This window comes from Ruditapes philippinarum, unplaced genomic scaffold, assembly GCF_026571515.1.
Source record: "Ruditapes philippinarum isolate M1 unplaced genomic scaffold, ASM2657151v2 ctg2680_1_1_1_1, whole genome shotgun sequence".
NCBI classification, from domain to species: domain Eukaryota; kingdom Metazoa; phylum Mollusca; class Bivalvia; order Venerida; family Veneridae; genus Ruditapes; species Ruditapes philippinarum.
The window spans coordinates 195587-217500 of NW_026855094.1; the positions used below are offsets into that span (position 1 = coordinate 195587).

The 21914-nt window shown below is 33.9% G+C and overlaps 1 protein-coding gene across 5 annotated transcripts; it reads right to left on the reverse strand.

Annotated features, from left to right (window-relative positions):
- Nucleotides 1-1313: 1313 nt before the first annotated feature.
- On the reverse strand, nucleotides 1314-21023 carry LOC132742094 (uncharacterized). Of its 5 annotated transcripts, none has more exons than XM_060730396.1 (8): nucleotides 20964-21023; nucleotides 10933-11010; nucleotides 10342-10395; nucleotides 9035-9088; nucleotides 6992-7069; nucleotides 3194-3486; nucleotides 2288-2392; nucleotides 1314-1841 (listed from the first exon to the last, which is right to left on the reverse strand). In XM_060730396.1, exons 1-8 carry the CDS (start codon nucleotides 20989-20991, stop codon nucleotides 1329-1331), a joined length of 1203 nt encoding a protein of 400 aa, XP_060586379.1. In that variant the 5' UTR covers nucleotides 20992-21023; the 3' UTR covers nucleotides 1314-1328. The 5 variants fall into 5 exon arrangements, with proteins under 5 accessions (XP_060586379.1, XP_060586377.1, XP_060586378.1 ...); XM_060730394.1 differs by having other exon boundaries at nucleotides 10330-10395; nucleotides 20964-21019; XM_060730395.1 differs by lacking the exon at nucleotides 20964-21023 and adding an exon at nucleotides 19085-19162 and having other exon boundaries at nucleotides 10330-10395.
- Between the last annotated feature and the right edge of the window lie 891 nt (nucleotides 21024-21914).

Genomic DNA, 21914 nt, shown 5'->3' on the forward strand with positions numbered 1-21914 from the left:
GTCAAGCTGATAGCTCAGTTGGTTTTCTGACAGTCATGGGTTCGAGTCATGGTCAGGCAGTTTCAGTCAGGGTTTAGAAGTGGTTTTTCAACTGACACACATTTGATTCATTTAACAGATTGTATTAAATTTGAAATTAGGCAGTATTGCTTGATACTTTTAGATCTACAAAAGGCATTTGATACAGTTGATCACACTATACTGCACATGAAGAAGTTCTTCTTCTTCTTCATGAAACTTCAAGCATCTGCCATATAGGTAATGACATTCTTACATGGTTCAAGTCTTATCTCTGATAGACAGCATCTGGTGGATGTGGCTGGTACTCATTATACTACTGCTCCGAGTACCCAATGGTGTCCCCCCCCCCCCCGAGTTTCATTTTAGGTCCTCTTTTATGTCTAATATATGTCAATGACATGTCTGCAACCCTAAGCAATAAGCCTTTATTATATGCTGATGACTCAGGTATCCTTGTATCTGATAAAATAAATCTGAAGAAATTCTCTCTTATGGCATGAGTCTTATAAGATTGGTTAATTGACTATAAATTGTCTTTGCATCTTGGAAAGACAGAGTCTATTCTTTTGGTTTAAGTTTCAACTGAAACTGGGCCTAGCCTCCAGGACACCTGTAATGGTATTACTATAAAGTACACATCTTTTGTTAAGTATTTAATAGGTGCAAAACATGATCAATTCTTTTAGCGTCGCCTTTGATGCTTTGTATCAATGCTTTTCTTGTAAATTATTTATAATATCTTGTGATGTATTACAAATATTTTACTCGTCACAGTACTAATCGCAATAAAAAGATCTGTGTTGCAAAGACTAAAATTAAATTTTCCCAGATCTAACCAGTTAAATGTATATTGTTTGAGGGTCCAGTGGTTTAGTGGTTAAAGTCGTTTAAGGATCAATTAACTCTGCCGCTGTGATTTTGAAACCCCTTGGCGATTCAGAATTACTACCAAGTTATTCAGCTAGCTTTCGTAAAGACGGCACGTGATAAACACACAACATCACCCGTGGTCTTCCTCTGCCAATAAAGATTAGCAATCTTCGGATGAGGTGTTCCGATTGAAAGATTGAATTTTGCCATAGATCTTTGCAGTGCCGGTATAACTTGAAATTGAAACATTTTCAAATATAGACTCCTGCTAACATGTCCCCTTTATGACACAGCACACACTAATCGGAAAATATACAGAAGGTTGTCGATGATACATTGTATGCGTAAACGGAACTAAGCAACCAGGAAAAAATGCTTGTATATTTTGACAAAATTTATTTATAAAGGTAAAAATCGTAAACAAAGTAAATGGAATATTATAATTTAAAATAAGGGACATACTCATCGCGGTTAATTTGATAAATGTCATTTAATCTATAATCTAACGGATATCTATTCTGTTCGTGAAATATTCTACGTGTGATAATACCTAACACAGACTGGTCAAACCGATGGCAACGGCCATCATAGTCTTTCCTAGAATCACAATACAGTTTATTCTCACTTCCGTCAGGCGCAATGCAGTTTTTGTTCAATGCGCATGTCACCCAAGCTTCAACGGCAACACGTGATACGCGATCAAAATGAAACATGGCCGTCGTCGCCCAGATTTCACCAAAAGGTCTAAATTTACAACGATCTTCGCCGAGGAACTCGTAAGTGCCATTATCAGTATGATGAGTCATGCTAGATGAGCGTCTGTCATTTGTAGAAACTGTGTGAAGAATACTGTACTTTTTGACGTAGTCTATGGCAGGATCAACGATGCTTGTTGCGAATCTGATTGAGCTATCCATCCACCATACAAAACCAAATTCCATAAATAACATCTGTGTTAAATGTAAGAATATATAAATAATTAAAAAACTAATTGGTTCCGTATTGGGACATATTCATCAAAAAATGTAGTCATTTATAAATGACTAGACGTAACGAATGTAATTTGTGATGCTTTTGCCAAACAACTTTCGCGAAAATCTTCTACGCAGCCACTTTAATAGTAATGATAAAATAATAAGTTTAGAGCAAGTGCTGAATACTCATGTATTCATTATGTCAATAATTTTAACTGAACGTGATTTTCGTATTTTTTGTGCTGTTTATCTTATAACTGATAATAAAATGTATATCAACCCTTGCAGTTACCAGATCTATGCGCATGCTTTCTTATCCTTTCTCCAAGCAAATGAACTAGTTTAGATACATGGGTAAACTACACAAATTTCTTTTCATACAAAGTTATTTCACTTCGGTGTAAATGAATTCAGATACTTACCTGAACAATAATTGGCTTAAATGCGTATGTGTTTAATTCCATGACGTGCGGAGGGAAGTTCTCAAATGGAAATCTCCGTATCTCACACTTGCAACTTCTTTTTAACTAAAATAAGAAATACGCAATTAACAACAGTGTTAAGAAAATGAAAACAAATAAGTTTAAAGTAAATTGTGAAATGTAACGAGATTAAAATGTCAGAAATAGTTGTCGATCGTTTCTGAAAATATATATTTTATACTTAGGTTACTTAATGATTCTTAAGAAGCCGTATTTATATACTAGTATAAGGTAGCAGGTCTCAGAATGGATCCTGAATTTCAAAGTACTTAAGCTAAATGGAAGGTAAGTTAAGCACAATCTTGACATTTAAGACAAGGGTCCTGATATATATACAATGTATATAAACATTACATTCAAGTCAAGAAAAAAATGTATGACGGAATTAAGGACCTTAGAACAAACGGTTCAAAGTGCCCACCTTTTTGTCCATAAAAAGGGGTGGATTCTTGACAAAAATGAATGATATGTAAGTCAAATTTCTATAACTAAATCAAATACTAAAGAAGGATAAATTACAGCCTTGGCTGCATATAAAACATCGGTTACGACGCAGCCAACATAATGGGTTTGCGACCAGCATGGATCCAGACCAGCCTGCGCATCCGCGCAGTCTGATCAGGATCCATGCTGTTCGCTTACCGACTCTATAACAAGTAGAGAACCGATAAGAACAGCATGGATCCTGATCAGACTGCGCGAAAGCGCACGCTGGTCTGGATCCATGCTGGTCGCAAACGCACTATGTTGGTTTTGTCGTGACACGGCTCATATAAAACATCGGTTACGACGCAGCAGACGATGAAATTAACTGAAAATAATTCTGTAAAAAATAACTATTATTACCTTAGTATATTGTAATGACGTCATGCCAAGATCATAAACTATTACATGCAGGTCAGTTCTGTTGCCTAGAAACCTTTCGTGAATTGATTTAAATAATCCTTGAGCACGATAGAAATATTTATTATCAAAGGCAGTCGCGAAAACTGGAAACGTTCTCATTTTATCAGGGCCGGTTTTGTGTACACCAAGTTTATGAAAATATTTCTCAGCAGCACCACGTGGATAATTCATAAGCACTGCCAGGTTGTCCCGTAGAGTTTTATTGAACGTTTCTTTGCACTGGAAAGAAATCTCTGGAAAAAAAGAGAAAAACTTTACAATAAAATTTACAAAATAATGTACGAGTTGTATAAAACAATGTATAAGTTGTATAAAGTTACGTATAGGTTGTATAAAACAATGCAAAGTTGTATAAAAACAATGTTTTTTTTTTTAACAGAATCGTCACCAAGTTACTGCATGAGATGCACCGGGGATTCGAACCCATGACCTCGATACTATTGTACGGAATACCGTTAGGGCCATCGTGGTTATACTTTATAATTCAGAGGGCAATAGTGCGATGACGACAATACGATAGTGCGATGGCGACAGTGAGATAGTGCGATGGCGACAGTGCGATAATGCGATGACGACAGTACGATAATGCGACAATGCGATGGTGACAATGCGATGTCGACAGTGCGATTACGCGATGGCGATAATGCGATGGCGACAATGCAATAATACTATCGCATTAAAATAAGTATAAAATACACGGAAAATGTAATGAACTGTGTGAAACTTTAAAGTCGAGAGAATTTTTGATGAAAAGGATGTTATATTGACATTCAAAAGATATTTAATTGGTCAGTAGAACATAGAGGATATTAAAGTTTTTTAATATGTTTAACCCTTTACCTCATATAGAGAAGTAAAAGATAAATAGTAAAAACAATGCCCTATTTTATCCCCAAACACTTGTACTCGATTGAGAAATGTTATTAAAAAGTGGTCACTTTTTTGCGGCGCACAGTAGGTTAAATCTGCTGACCATATAGTTTAAGAAGGAAAGCAATTTTTACTAATATTGCAAAATAAATTAGTATTTCACGGCAAATATCATTTTCCTCTCATTGTACATCAGCAGTCTCTGAGCGTCAGTTTGGTAGGTAGTTGGTAGTTGGTTATTTGTAATCCCCCACTACCTACCAGCAGGTAGTTGGTTATTTGTAATCCCCCACTATCTACCAGCAGGTAGTTGGTTATTTGTAATACCCCACTACCTACCAGCAGGTAGTTGGTTATTTGTAATCCCCCACTTCCTACCAGCAGGTAGTTGGTTATTTGTAATCCCCCACTACCTACCAGCAGGTAGTTGGTTATTTGTAATCCCCCACTACCTACCAGCAGGTAGTTGATTATTTGTAATCCCCCACTACCTACTAGCAGGTAGTTGGTTATTTGTAATACCCTACTACCTACTAGCAGGTAGTTGGTTATTTGTAATCCCCCACTACCTACCAGCAGGGAGTTGGTTATTCGAACTTTGCATGTTTTCTCTTCACCCCCTTCTCCCCAAATTAAACCCAGTTTTTTCCAGTATAAATAAAATGGATATACGACAGCAAGATAGATGTGTTTTTTGTTTATCAACATTGAAACACCTTGTCTCACTAAGTCCACCAGCGGAAACAGTTGGCTAAAGTACAATATGCTGACCAGTTAAACTTATACGTGTAGTAGAATCTGCTGACCAGTTAAACTTATAGTGAAAATTGATGACTAATTATGTTAGATAGAAGAAAATATTATTTTTTTACAATGTTAGTAATATAATGAATTCTACATCTTACAAAACAATAACACCACTAATGACCAATAACAATTTAATAGATATTACTTAAGTGATTTTAGCAGTATTTTATAGCGACCATTGCTGACCAGTTATTTTTATTAATCATGAACTATATTTGTATTTGTCGAGAAAACTTATGTATGACTGACCAATAAAATATAAGGAATCTTTTTATTTTGTATTTTATACAGACTGTTCAAATTTACATTATTATCATTATCATTTTCCATTACATAATTTTATTTTTGTACACATTTTTGTAATATGATCTATGAATTTGTTTGTCTTTTTTATATAAGTAAAAACAATTATTTCAATTTTTTACATCTTTTAAATGTCAACAAAACATCATTTTCATCTGAAATATTTCTACTATATTAAAGTTTTACACAAATTCTTACATTTTCCGTGTCTGTTTAACTCTTTAAGTATTTCCCCTATCTTTGGATATAAAAATTTTTTTTAGACATTTTTTGTGTACAGAAAAGAAACAAACAAAAAATAATAATAAAAAGGAAAAGAAAAAAAAAGAAAACAAGAAGAAAATGATTTACTGACAAATTTAAAGTAAAATTATTTTCCCATATTCTATACCGTCAGCTTATTCGTCAGCAGTTAAGAACCGCACACGGGAAGGCGATAGTCGACAATGCGATGGCGACAGTGCGACGGCGACAGTGCGATGACGACAGTACGACAATGCGATAGTGCGATGACGACAACACGACAGTTTGATGACGACAATGCGACCATGCGATGGCGACAGTGCGATAACACTTTCACCCTGTCGTCATCGTACTATCGCATTGTCGCCATCGCATTGTGGCTATCGCGCTATCGTATTGACGTCATCGCACTGTCGCCCTCTGTATTTAAACGTATAACCACGATGGCCTTAACGGTATTCCGTACTATTAAGCCATGTTTATGCCAAACTTTGAACACCTTCAGATGTTTTAAGTATCAAAATAAACGGGTTTTTTTTCTGTCATTATATCAAGAATTTATGATTCGACTTTCTTATTGAACGAAATTTATTACGTTATCAAGAATTTATGATTCGGCCGTTTTATACTACATGTAGCTGAACGAAAGTTATTACCGGTGTAAATGTTGAGTCATTCTTCGCAAAAAAGTTTCTTTCATTTTATATCAAGATAGAAATTTTAAAATTTGTGTATACATCAACTTAAATTAAAGTCAAATAAGGCATTCAGATAACCCTTTATCAAGAAAACTTTCCACTTCAGACTTGACATATATATTGTTTGTTCATGAAAGGGCGCCAGTCTAAATGAGCAGATACTCTATTTTCCAAAGTTGTGCCCCCTTTTTTCATCAGTTACTGAAATTTTAACCCTTTTTGTCAAGGTCCGCTTTCTCAAAGTGATTCACTTTAAATTTGATATAACTGTTCACTTTCAAAACATGACACAATTTCAGAAGGGCAGATAATCATAAATTCATTTTTGCAAAGTTATACCCCCCTTTTCCATGTTTTTTTTTCTTCTTTTAAGTTCAGTTTTTTTTTTTAAATTGGAATGCATTTCTAAATGACTGGTTATCTTTTAACTCATTTTTTTCATAGTCTTGTCCCCTTTTCACTTTAAATTTCTTTGTTATTTTTATGGTATATTTCGCAAAAAAGTATCAAATATATTCACACATATTCTTTTTGAAATGAAAGGGAGAGATAATCCTGAAAGCCGTCTTTGCGTTATTATTTTCCTTGTTTGACTTAGAATATTTGCCCTCTTCTATTAAACCGTTAAAGATATTCATTTCAAACTTGAAATATCTGTTGTCTATGAAGGGCACATAACTCTAATGTGCACGTTTGCAGAGTAATGCCTCCTTTTCTATGTTATTTTTATTTAACCACCATCCAGCATTGAGTAAAGTGGAGCGTACAGACCGTGGTAGATAATGGTACAATCTATAACACTGTCTTGCGTACTTACCTTTGGTTCTATCGTCGGGAATAAATCCAGGCGGAATTAAGTTTGGTAAAACAATATTGAAGTCATACTTCCTTCTACCTGAAATGAATAAATTATTTTTATGTTGCTTAGTATTTAACAGATGTAAGCTTGCATTTTTTGTAATACCTTAGTTTTTATTGTGCGCTGCACTGCTGATTTTCAAATTACTTTATAAGAATTCAAAATGATAATAAAACAGATCTTTCTTGATAAATAATTTGTTTGTTTTGATTTTGTTTTGCTTTACAAGATTTCTTACTACTATGACTATATACTAAGACATCATTTCTGGTATAATTATGTTATGTCAAGATTTTTTTACCAGGATGCCTTAATGCTCTTACAATGTACAAGATTCCTTACCAGTATGATTTTATGCTACGACAATTTTTTTTTACCAATTTGACGACACTTCTAATACTAGTATATGCTATAACCAAGATTTCGTACCAGTATGACTTTATGTTAAGATACGATATATCAGTATGACTTTATGCGATGACAAGATTCCTTACTAGTGTTACTTTATGATATAATATATGACAAGACTTTTTACCAAAATTTCCTACCAGTATCACTGTATGTTAAAACAAGTTTTTTATGCCCCCACAATGTGGGAGCATATAGCGTTGCACTTGTCCGTCCGTCAGTCCGTCAATACGTCAGTCCGTCCGTCCGTACGTCCCGAAATCTTGTGAACGCAACTCCTCTAAAACCGGATGGCAGATTTTGCTTAAACTTACAGGGATGAACAACTTTTATGTGTAGATGGTAGTAAAGGAAGGAATTTTCGCTGTGACCAAATTTAACAGAATTATGGCCCTTTGTTGATTTTTTCCCTAGATACTATGTTAGAAATTTTTGTGAACGCAACTCCTCTTAAACCGGATGGCAGATTTTGCTTAAACTTACAGGGATGAACAACCTTAATGTGTAGATGGTAGTAAAGGAAGGAATTTTTGCTGCGACCAAATTTTAACAGAATTATGGCCCTTTTGTTGATTTTTTCACTATATATACTATGTAGAAATTTGTGAACGCAACTCCTCTTAAACCGGATGGCAGATTTTGCTTAAACTTACAGGGATTGAACAACCTTAAGGTGTAGATGGTAGTAAAGGAAGGAATTTTCGCTGCGACCAAATTTACAGAATTATGGGCCTTTGTTGATTTTTTCACTATATACTATGTAGAAATTTTGTGAACGCAACTCCTCTTAAACCGGATGGCAGATTTTGCTTAAACTTCCAGGGATTAACAACCTTAATGTGTAGATTGTAGTCAAGGAAGGAATTTTTGCTGCGACCAAATTTAACAGAGTTATGGCCCTTTGTTGATTTTTAGTTTTCAACTTGTGGCACATGTAGTCCAAAAAATATTTGACCTAGAGTCATAAAATTGACAGAACAGTGGCGTGTGGGGGGCATCCGTGTCCTATGGACACATTTCTAGTTTTCTTCAGGATTGACTATATGCTTTCCAGTGTGACTAAATGCCATGACAATATTTCTTAACAGAAAGATCATTTGCTAAAACAAGATTTATCATTTGTATGACTTATGCTAAGACATTATTTCTTCCCAGTATTACTATATGCAAAGACAATTTTCTTTCTTACCATAATAAGACAAGATTTTTTTAACAGTGTGACTATTTGCTATGACACGTTCTCTTAATAGTGTGACTAAATGCCATAACGAGATTTTTGAACAGAATGACTATATGGTAAAACAATTTTTTTCTACCAGTATGACCTTATGTTAAGACAAAATTTGTTACCAATATGTCTTTATTTATGACACGTTGTCTTACCAGTGTGACTAAATGCTTAGACAATATTTCTTACCAGTATGACTTTATGCTAAGGCAAGATTTCTGACCAGTATGACTAAATGCTATATATGACAAGTTTTCTTATATAAACTAGAGCTATGATAAAATTTCATACCAGTATGACTATATACTATGACAGGATGACTTTATGTTATATATACCTATACATGTTATGGTGAAATTTCTTACCAGTATGAATAGATGCTATATCATTTGAAAGGACTGGCGAAGTTTTCTGATAATCTAAAATAAAGAAAATAATATTTTTTTAAACTTTAATTTACAATGACTCAGTGGTTTGTCTACAATATAGCGTTTTATGTGACGTTAGAGGATAGCAATCATTATGTCACATACAACAACACGTTTCGTCCAGCTTTAAACGACCCTCGTTAGTTTCCGGGTGGTGTCGGGTTTTAGTTATTATGTTTGAGATCTTTATCTAGAGTATTTATTTATTCAGTATAATAAAATAAATACCACACCTAGAACCAACTGTCTACCTTAGGCAAGATAATGTCTATCTGTTAAATCACTTGTCTCGGATGAACACTTCATTCTATTCCCCTCAGTGGGATGTAGTATTGATTTTATGTTTGTTCAATTTTCAGTTCAAGTTTAGTGAAGCTTGACTTTTATAACAAAATAGAACAAATGTCTCATCAAGATTGGCCAAGCGACTAAGTAGTTTCATCAAGACTGGCCAAGCGACTTAGGAGGAGATGTCATTCAAAGCTTAGTTTTAAATTCTGGCAGCAATCTTTTCAGTTTTTGTAAAGGTTAAGATGTGGTGGTGTTGGTGTTGACACCTAGTGTACCCTCCGGATCACGATAACGGGCCACGTTGAATTTACCAGAGCACAGTTCAGCCACGGCATCGTTCCTGGGAAAGCTGTCAAGCCGTTTACCAGTATTAGTTGCCTTCACTTTCGCAAGGAATTGATGACTTCTGTACATGCCAGAGAAGAGGTACAGTGAGAATGACCATCGAAAGGACTTCATGATCAATCAAACCGCCAACAACCTGCGTTGTCCGGGAATCGAACCGGGAATCGCTCGATTCCCAGTCGAACGCTTTACCTATTGAGCTAACCAGACCGCTGATAGTTAAAAGGACAAGACGCTTCCTCATGACATTATTATTGCTGTAAAGTTTCATCAAAATCTACCAAGTAGTTGAAGATGAGATGTCATCGGAAGGTTTTTTCTCTCTACTTTTAGCACCGGTGGCAATCTTGTTCAGTGGACCTGAACCATTTGGGTAATATAATAATTCATAGAGGACCACTTAATAATCATTCCTGTATAGTTTCATCACTATTAACCAAGCGATTTAGTAGCTTAAGTAAAATTGTTAATGACTGACGACGGACACAGGGTTAGCCTGTGCTCCGATGAGATAAAAAGCGAAATTTTATAGGGGTTTAGACGATAGTAAGTTAAATGATCGGACAGTTTTAATGTTATTAAAATTAAAGACTTACATGTCCAATTACCTCCAGTAATGTATGTTTTGGAAACTGACAAATGACTGGCATAGATTGTGACATCTGAAATAGATATTTAACATTTATATTGTACATGTACTAGTCTATTAGGTCGTTGATTAATTCGTAAACAAATAGTTAAAAAAGTAGAAATTAAAATATTGCGTGCTGTAATGTATAGTAAAGTTATATAATTTATGTATATCTTTATTGCGTATATCACTAGGCATACTTTGGGACTTTGGGAACATATTTGGAAAATCTTCCGTAGATCTACTTTGAAACACCAATTTTGCCCAAACTGGCCGAAGTAGTGAACTATTCATTTATAGACCACGTGACTAAAAATGAAAATACCCGAGCAAAGACCATGTGATATTCAAACTGTTTAAAGATGTCCAGATCTAAAAATATATAGTTTATTAATATACATGTTTGGTGGTTGTCCGGTTTACATGGTTATCAACCAGTACAATAAATTGAATAGTCAATCTTTTTAATTAATTCAGCTCAAAACATCTGGAAACAAAGTGACAATAAAAAAATGTGTATAATATATCTAATGTCACTCATAATTCTAAAATCGTAAATTCCACTCACCTTTTGTTTTAATCATATACATAAACATCATCACCATACATAGACAGACAAATCCATATACAGCATACTTCGCCATACCTTGAAATATAACAATTTATCACATAAACCGCGGCGCAGGAGTGTAATAAGGCCAATTAATAAAAACGATATTACACTAGTGTAATAACACTTTGAATCGACGTCATTTGCGCTATACAGAAACATAGCGTTAAAGCGCGCTAATGTTAGCGTTACACTATAGGCGCGTCATTGACAAATTACTCATTTTAACAGTTTACTGTTCTTATTTTACATATGTGATAAATAGAATATTATATTCTTGTAGATTCAATACTAAATTTATTGAACTCGTTGAATAAAACTATATCATGCTCGCCAGAGGCTCGCAGAATATGATTTTATTCAACTCATTCAGTAAATTTAGTATTAAACTACACTCATTAAATATCCTCTATATACTAGATCTATATAGATATTATAATAATTATGTTATAAAATGTAAACATTAGAGCTACAATGCGCTGCATTGCATTGGTATGTTGAGCTGTACATTACATTACATTCTAACACGACCCGTGTTTTTCCCTATTGGAAATAGAAGTAAGTGTGTATAATTATTACGTTCTATATTTAGACATATGACATAACCATTATACATGTGACTTAACCACTAAAAGGAAAGTAAGTACGGAAGCAAATCAGGCGCAATTTAGCTTAATATCAAATACGGCAACATTTATTTGTTGATGTCGTGATAAAATCGAAATAATATATTCAAATCGGTGATTTTATCGCTAGGCCCTCGTGATGTAATACCTCGCACCCGAACGCAAAAACAGTGATTTTATTTAGCGATAAAATCACTGTTTATAAAATTACAGTAGATTCTAGACTATATTTATGTACAGTGCATATCAAAACAGAACAGTAGCCTAGGGTTTTTAACTTGGCGTCATCAATGTGAAGCTTTACGTGACGTCATTCAGTTATCCGCGGACTGCTTATAGTAGATCTACAGAACAATGAAGTTGAAAATATTTTTTTACGTGACTTATTTGAAAGTTGAATTGAAATTTCTGTTAACGTTCCTTCTAATAAGTAGATCTACAATTTTCTGCAAGATGACTCATGTTTCAATTATCTTCTAAGAATTAGTTAGACCTAGTCCAATATATAAGACGTTACAGGCTTGTTATAGTTTATTTCAGTCAAGTCTGGCATCTAATAGTTATTGCTCAAAAACGCATAGCATCATAATTTTTTTTTTAAAAATGTCTATTGTCTTGCCTTTTAAGCTTTATTCAAAAGCTTATCTTCTTCTCTTTTAATTTCATGCTCAATCATACACAAAAACTCTCAAACAATGTACTTATCAATTTAAAATAAAATATAAACATCAATCTATTTTTGTCTATCAGCCGTACTGGTTAAGCAAGGTGCTTTACAGATTGATTCCAAATTTTTGAACGGAAAAATATATTCAAATACACTGACGGTGCATGGGCAATTATTTCGTTAAAAAACTATTCCGTTAGAGTTAAACGCTTGCAATCAGATTTCGCGCACTATACGGCCGCCATTTGTTAATCGGCTGTAAAAGAAATTTTAAATACATGAAAGGATTTAATCCTGATTTTTCGGATGTGACAGTTTAATTATTTTGACAAAAGATATTTATTTTTTAGTTTTGTTCATAAATAGGTCAAAACTAATGTAAATACACGCTGTCTTGTTTTTCGTTCCGCCCGATTTTCTGGCGGAGCATGCTATGGATTTTTGAGCAATTTCGATATGACGTTGCTTTGCCCAAACCGACGTCATATTTATAGGACTAAGCTAGACCTAGCTCTTATACGTGCATAGCTTCACCAATTCTATCATTTTTATGCCGAGCTACCGAGGTAAACCGTAACATTTAAATTATGATTATATGAGTGGACGAATTATTTTTAACATATGCTTTCTTGCAATAAATTCCTCAATAAAAGTATTGCTTAAACAAATAAGCCATTTCAGTAGCTTCCCCTCACATAGATCTAGTACTATTTCCTGTAACAAATTCGTGAAATTATTTAATAAATTTAAAATAGATATAGGACGGACTGGCGCCAGAACAAGGGTGTTCGTATTTCTGTAATGGACAGAATCGGGGCAAACTGTGATAACCAGACGAATGAATTACCAATAAAACATTTAAATTGGACGAAATATAAGTTAATTAAAAAATAATACGTCTTCACTGCTGCATTTCTTCAACCTAGATATAGATCTACTAAAAAAAAAAACAACAGATCGTCGTGCCCATGTTTTCACTTAAAACGTTTCTTAATTCTAATGTCATGAAAAGGTTTAAAGAAACTGTTTTCAATCTGCCTATATAGTACCTGTATGAAAATCGCAGACATCCAAGGTTAATTTTAGGCGGCTGAAGTCTAAACCAAAAGAATTAATGGAAAAATTAAAATTTATTGCGAAAGCCATCTTGGTTTTCAAAATGGCTGACAACTTCCAATGTATTATATTTAACGTAAACCAGCACAAGAAGGCCTTTTCTGGGCTTGTTTTCTTTTATTATAAAAATGCAGTGATACTAATTACGACTTAAACCCGCAGCCTTAGAAAAAACATCCATTAAAACTACATTTTAATGTATTATGTCTTAACGACTTACTATTTGTTTACATGTTTATTAAAGTTTCTTAGCGTAGGTTAGACCGAAATACCGCATCCGTTCTGCACATGTGTATTTACTATTGTGTTCGAGGTCCTTATCCGAAGACCGAAAAGTTGCGATTGATGTTTTCCTCTGTTGTAAGACATTACTAGCCTATAGGCTGTTTATGGTTTATTTTTACGAGACATTTTTCCCTTAGTGAAAGACAATAAAGTTAAAAATGACGTTGACATTTATTTATTTTTCAATTAAGAAATAGATGGTCTGACCAGGGATTTATATTACAATAAATCCGCGTGGTCTGACATAAAACCATGAAGTTATATAAATCTAAACATGTTTAAAGTTATTCAATGAAATTAAGGTGATTTATACATACGACACTTTTTAAAGAAGCTACATCAATACAACAATAAAAAATAATATAAGCGGATGTTTCTTGATTCAAAAATTGACATTTCCATGTTTAAAAAATGAATTCTGCTTAGGCCGGTGCTAGGGGCCTTGGACGGTAGCTTGCAATTTCCTGTACCGTCCATAAACAGGCTCAATCAAACCGATCCTGTTTTCAATTTTGCCGTTTTGGACTTTCATCGGGGATTCTGTTGATTTCAGGTCGTTCAGTTGATGTTGCAATGACATGCATGCCAAGAGACAAAGTCGCTGGTCTGTGAAGATGACAAAGCTATTTTTAAAATATTTGCAAACGGACTTCAAATTTTAAAATGATTTAGTGCCCATTAAGGTTTACACATATGCTGTTTTATCAAAATTAAAAACTTAAATATCTAGTGGTGAATTAAATTGTGCATGTTTAATCTCAGAAACCTGACATAGATTAATTGTCCAAAAAGAATAATGACCTATTATAGTTATAGTACCATTATAATATTTTTGATAATTATTTACAGAAAAATCAATTTGTTTCAAGATCCTGTATGTTGTAATTAAAGATGTGACAACACATAAGTGAAATTTTATATATGTATGTAATTATTCTTCTAAAACAATTTCCGAACACCCAAGAATATATGAAACATTTACTGCAAATGTTTAAACGTATTGTAAGTAATCTTTAAAATATATGCATTCATTTCTTTTTAGACTTTATCAGTAATGAATTTCTAATTACGCCCTTTATTTACATGAAATATAAATTCGGTAACTTCTTTACAAAATTGCTTTTTGAAACTAACAATATTGATAAATCTTCATTTAAACATCATATTTATGATAAAAAAAACATAAAACATTTGAGTTAAAGAATCTTTAAAAGCACATTACTTTTATATTTTAAATAAAAGATGGCCGCCATAGTACTCAATGTTTAAATCATGTTTAACTATCAGCCAAGTATTCCCAAAAGTAATTGAAGCTAAATTCCATGAGGTTTAATGCACATACACAATACGCAATTAACAAGAAATAAGAAATGGTTACGGTCAACGGCGGCCATTTTGATGTGACCTTTAGAAGGGCAAGGACTTTGAGTACAGCCGTGGTAGAGCAAAACATGGGTTCAACATACCAAGATTATGTAAGAACGATTGACTACCTGCTTGTACTAAAATGCCGTTACACTCTGAACGGAGGGTCTTTTCTGAAAATCAAACTAGTCTTAAATCAAGAGACTTAACGTTATCATTTTTTTAATACCGCGGGATCGCTTGAATAAATGATTGGCGCGTGCTATTGATTTCCAATGCACACAACTTTACTAGGACGTTTTTGATATCTATTCAAATAATGATCACTACAAATTTCCTGAGACTGAGTGAAAACCATGTTTGCCAAAAATGTGAACCTCCTCGGTCTCATAAAAAAAGTATTCTATTAAAAAAGTTATGAAAAAAGTTTGAGTAAGTTAACAAGCGATGCAATCGGAACGTCCTCGGCTATTATTTATAATAACACGAAGACTGACGGAAAGGACCGAAAAGTTGCGATTGCATGACAGGTGGTATTTCAGTATAAGAACACCTTTGTGCAATCGTGTTTTCATTATTGTGTCATCGTTCCAAAAAGTTTTAATCACCGTGTTATCGTTTCATCAAGTTTTCATCATCACGTCATACTATCGTCCGTTTTCATCGTCATGTCATAGAAGCAACGCGTTTTCATCACCGTGTCAGTATCCCCTCGTTTTCATCATCGTGTCATAGAATCATCTCGTTTTCATCATCGTGTCATAGAATCATCTCGTTTTCATCATCGTGTCATAGTATCAGCTCGTGTTCATCATCGTGTCATAGTATCACCGCATTTTCATCATCGTGTCATATTATCATCTCGTTTTCATCATCGTGTCATAGTATCATCGCGTTTTCATAATCGTGTCATAGTGTCACCTCGTTTTCAACATCGTGTCATAGTATCACCTCGTTTTCATAATCGTGTCATAGTGTCACCTCGTTTTCATCATCGTGTCATAGAATCACCTTGTTTTCATCATCGTTTCATAGTATCACCGCATTCACACCATCGTGTCATAGTATAACCGCATATACATCATCGTGTCGTAGTATCACTTCGTTTTCATCTCTTAATATACCTCATTTTTATCATCGTGTCATAGTATCAACGCATTTCATCATCGTGCCATATTATCACCTCGTTTTCATCATCGTGTCATATTACCACCTCATTTTCATCATCGTGTCATAATATAACCTCGTTTTCATCATCGTGTCATAGTGTCACCTCGTTTTCATCATCGTGTCATAGTGTCACCTCGTTTTCATCATCGTGTCATAAAATCACCTTGATTCATCATCGTGTCATAGTATCACCGCATTTTCACCATCGTGTAATATTATCATCTCGTTTTAATCATCGAGTCATAGTATCACTTCGTTTTCATCATCCTGCCATATTATCACTCATTTTCATCATAGTGTCACGGTATAATTGCGTTATCAGCTGCGTGCCATTTTATCACTTCGTTTTCATCAACGTGTTATAGTACCACCCCGTTTTCATTATCGTGTCATATTATCACCACGTTTTCATCGCCGTGTTATAGTATCATCGAGTAATCATCATCGTGCACTAGTATAACCTCATTTTCATCATCATGCCATAGTACCATCGCGTTATCATCATCGTGTGAAAGTATCACTGCGTTACCGCCATCGTTTTATTTATATGTTAAATTCTGTCATTTTACAATATTTATTTCTATGTCTGGTTTGTAACATCCATTTAGTATAATAGTATTATAGTTTGTGTGTATGGGCCGGTGGCCAATTAACCTACATACAGTTTGTCTTGTATGTTATCATCATCGCGTTATCATCACTGCGTTATCATCAGCGAATGCATCGTGGTTAATGGCAAAATGAAAAGAAGTGACACCGTAATAAACAACCCGAATTCTTTATCTGTCCAAAACACTGTAGTCATGCACTTAATTCAAGTATTATTCATTGATCTTAAATCATATCTATGTAGGCATGTGGGTCGGAACGTAATCACTTGGTATCTTACTGTTTTGAGTCATATACGAATGACTTTACAGGCAGAACCAGAGGGGGTCATAAGTCAAAATGACTTCAAACATGTTTACATGCATTCATTGTTCATGTGCTTGTGATATTTTAGATTTTATTGTATACATTGGAAATATAAAAATAAATAAAAATCAACTAATTGTGAACTACAAAATAAAACTCGCCATTATTCTTGAATTTTACTAAATGTTCTTAATTAATCATATCATGAAAACCCCTACAGATATCATATGTTAAGGTGAAATCCAATTTTAAATTGTATGAACTACAAATAAAATACATTCAAGTCATGCTGTAATTAACCATTAAGCAATATGGTGTTTTTTTTTAATCGCCTTAGGGTCTTCAAAGTCGCATTTTTTTTATATTATTTAATATTATGTAATTCTATAAGTATGTCGCGTCTTAAACTAAAATGACTGTTTAAAATATAAACATTTCTTAGGATTTTACTCTGCTTAGTGATAAAATATTACGTACTTATTAGAACGCAGTGTACTGCAAAAATGTGTTATATACATTTATAAATAAATGTCAAATTCTTTAGAAATTGAGTACTGAAGAGAATGTATTTATGTCGTAATTTTTTTAAAGTTATATCCCCGCTAGGAACTAGATTGTATAGTAATAGTTGCCAACTTGCCACGGCTTATTTCTATGTGATTTGCGGTTGTGTAAATGGAAATATTAATTAATGAGCCGCGTCACGACAAAACCAACATAATGGGTTTGCATCCGCGCAGTCTGATCAGGATCCATGCTGTTCGCTTACAAAGCCTATTACAAGTAGAGAAACTGACAGCGAACAGCATTGATCTTCGCGGATGCGCAGGCTAGTCTTGATCCTTGCTGGTCGCAAACCCATTATGTTGGTTTTGCCGTGACGCGGCTCATTTCACCAGCGCCTCAAACATTGTGAGATGGGAAGTTGACAACTGCATGCGGAGGATAAGCGTTTATTCATGCATATATACGTTAATGACACAATGACAAGTAGACACAGATGCTGCTGACTCAAAACTATCTTAACGCACTATGTACTGAGTGGGTAAACAAATAAAACATGTAAACTGAAATATGAATAACGGATGTAAACAAACAAACCACACCCGGTGTACACAATATCATATACATAACATTGTATCGTGTCTTGGCTTATTTTAATTTTATATGTGTTAAATTCATGTACATTAATTGTATACTATTTCATACCAGTCAATAACAATTTTTAATGAATAATTTACATACTTATCCGTGTATACAACCGAATAAGTTAATAAATTGGCCATGTGTCAGCGATGGAAAAGTAGATAAAATAATTTGAGCCGCGTCACGACAAAACCAACATAGTGCGTTTGCGACCAGCATGGATCCAGACCAGCCTGCGCGGATGCGCAGACTGGTCTGGATCCATGCTGGTCGCAAACCCATTATGTTGGTTTTGTCGTGACGCGGCTCATTTGCACTGCATTATTTCCTATTTTCCAACACGCTTAACATCTGATAACAAGGGTCATTTAGTGGCCAGTCCCTGCATAGCCAATAACACTTTGTTTTCATTTCAAACATTGAACATAACGCGTGTACTTCATCTCAGAGGTATTAATTAAACAATTTACGGTTAAAAATACACTTTCTGTTTTCTGCAGAAAAAAAATGACCTCGTAGACAAACGGGTTCACCCTACACGATCTTAAAATGTTTATCAGCTTGTTTAGCAGTTCCTGTGGAATCTGAATGTAAACACATTGGTTGAAGCTTTTCTTTAAATGTTCAACAACCGTAGATTTTTCAGTATAAACATACATCAAGTTTGATGTTTTAATTCAATTTCTTATCATTTATTCTCAACAGACCTTCAGTTACAACTTTCACCCAATAACGACAGAGAAAATAATGTATAATTATTTTTTAAAACGATGAAGTAGTAAAAGTAAATAACCATAACAAATATACAAACTATACTAACCTTTTAAATCTTCCTTTTTCATTTAATGTACATCCTTTCACTTGAAATTTCACTGGTCCACTGAATATATTCAATTGGTATCAAGTTACTGTAGCGTAAGGAAAAGGAGACAAAAACTGTAAAGGGAATTTACTCTAAAATCAAAATGAAAATATCTACAAGAGTGCCCTCCCATTTACAAGGAAATTTGCCATATGAAATCATGGTGTACCATCAACACCATTCTCGAATATACATTGAACACAGTTATAGTGGTTGTGCTTGTAGTTTCAAAAACATAATATAATTTGTCTACAAAATAAAGTTCTTTTTTACTTGTATATCTATAAATCAACTTTATATAAGTTAATGAATATAATATAAATTGAATATGAAATAATAAAAATAAACTAACGCATACTCATACTATTTGTGTGCATGTTTATTATTATTATTATTATTATTATTATTACTATTTTTAGCAGCAGCAGCGTAGATTAGACCGAAATACTGATCGGTATCATATGCAGGTCTAAAACAAAAACTCGTGATCATCCGCTCACTCCATAGGTAATGACCTAAAAATATTATTTTTTAATTGGATCTATATTTGCACTTAACACCAATGTTCTATGTAATTATGAATTCATTTCTTTTTTCCGTTTTAACTACCCCGGTTGCCGTTTTAACTACCCCGATTGCCGTTTTAACTACCCCGGTTGATCTATGTTAGATTTTTAGATTTCATGTTTTGCGCTTTTGGACCTCTTTGAATCTCCTATGGTATGCTATAATATATATTTTAGATTGAGTTTTATTCATTTAGGGATTTGCTAAAGCAGCGACTTTGCGAGATTATCGCTTTAAAATTGAATAAATGGCATTCAATGATAGATAGAATAAGCGAGAGAAAATCGCATGTATTCTATACCATTTAATTTCTGCTGAAATATCTAGATTTCTGAACTACACGCTGTAGTTTGTTGTTTTGCTTTTGTTTTGTCGATGGTTTTCATTGACATTTCATATTATTGGATGCCTACAGATATGTAATTAAAACTTTATCATGACATCTTTTGAAATATAGGGTTCATTTCATATTATTTGAGGCCTACATCGATGTAACTAAAAACTATATCAAGACTAAAGATCTAAGCATCTTTTGAAAAATAGCGTTATTTCTGATAAACTTAAGGACTTTGAATCAGCTAAGAGGACAGTATAGGACAGGTCTGAACAACAAATTGATTCTTGACGTGTTCATTAATTTAAGTAGACCTATTTACGTATATAATTATGTTGAATATAATTTTTACATATTATAATATCTACAAATAATGCACAATATCACATAAAATACTATAGTTAGTTAACAACGTGCCTTTGTGTTACTAAACCAAATAGTTTTACATGTATGTCGCTTTAAGTCTATAATCACACATTGTTTTACCTCATGTCTGCTGTAACCTAGTCAGTGATATACATAGCATGTACATTGTATATAGGTCAGACACTGGTATTGTTAAACGGTTAGATGGAAATATCGCTTTGGGAACGGTTCAATATGACCGTCTGACCTGGATATCAATATAATCTTTCGATCAACACCAATCGCATATTCTCGGCACTTTCCGTCAAACTTGTGAATAATCGGCGAGGTAGGTGTTCTGATTAGCATAACACTTTATGCGGTTCACTGTCCGCAAGTAGATATAGCTACAAGTTAACTATGTACTACCGGCGAGTTCTGTAGATAAACAGACCATCTTTAAATGGTTCAAGATGCGTGTGTAAGTGTTAGTCAATCTAGATAAAGTCTGTGTAGATCTGTATGTAATTATTGTTTATTTCCTAAGTAGACTTTACAACTACATTTGTAATCAAAATAATTAAGACTTACCTTTCACAGAGAACAAACTGTAATCCATTCACTGTTAATTTTTAACGCAAATATCAATAGTCTGACACAGTATTGAAAAACGCTTGCAGATACAGAGCGTTGGCACCAGTCATGTCAGCTGAGGTCGTCTTTAATGAATCGATATCGAGAGAAGAGCGCATTGTTACGCCGCATATAGCTCTCGACGTGAAAGCTTTGTCCGTTGCGCTGTGGTCATACCATGCGCGCGCATCCTAAAAATTCTGATACCGCGAACATTTTTTAACCGGTATTTTGAACAACAACGAGTCAGAATAGATTTGAATTTATTTTCTTTTGCAAAGAATAAGATGTCCTTACTTATAGGTTTAATATTCGAAAAGCCTTGACACAAGTCTTCCCTTTTTCGTCAGTATTCCGCGTTGAATGCGATTCTGTATACTGTGAACACCCGGCGTTGAAATGTTACAGATATTGAGAAATTATCGATTATTTTTCTACCAGACAGTCCGTTTTGCATAATCTCATTTATTAGTGGTCATACAAGCCCCGTGTTCACAAAGAAAAGATCAGGATCAAATTATCCTGATTTTGTTTTCATTGTTAATAAAACTAAAACTGATCGTATTATGCCAGAATTATTTGAAATGTAAATAATTGCTTATTTAAAAAGAACCAACCTATTTTGGGATAAAATCAGCAAATAACAAAACAAATACAAAATAATCGGATCAAAATAAAAATTTGGATCAACTGTAAAATGCCAATATCTTGTAAAAATAACAATAAACATGCTATTTCAAGTCCAGTTTTATTAAGTTAACATTGAATATTTAATCTATGAGGATAAATAATGGAGAATATTTGATCCTGATCTTGATCCTTAAATCTTTGTGAACACGGGTCAGATGAATAAAACAAAAAGCGCATTTTTAGGAAGTTGGTCCTTACTTGCGGGCTATGAAATAGTTA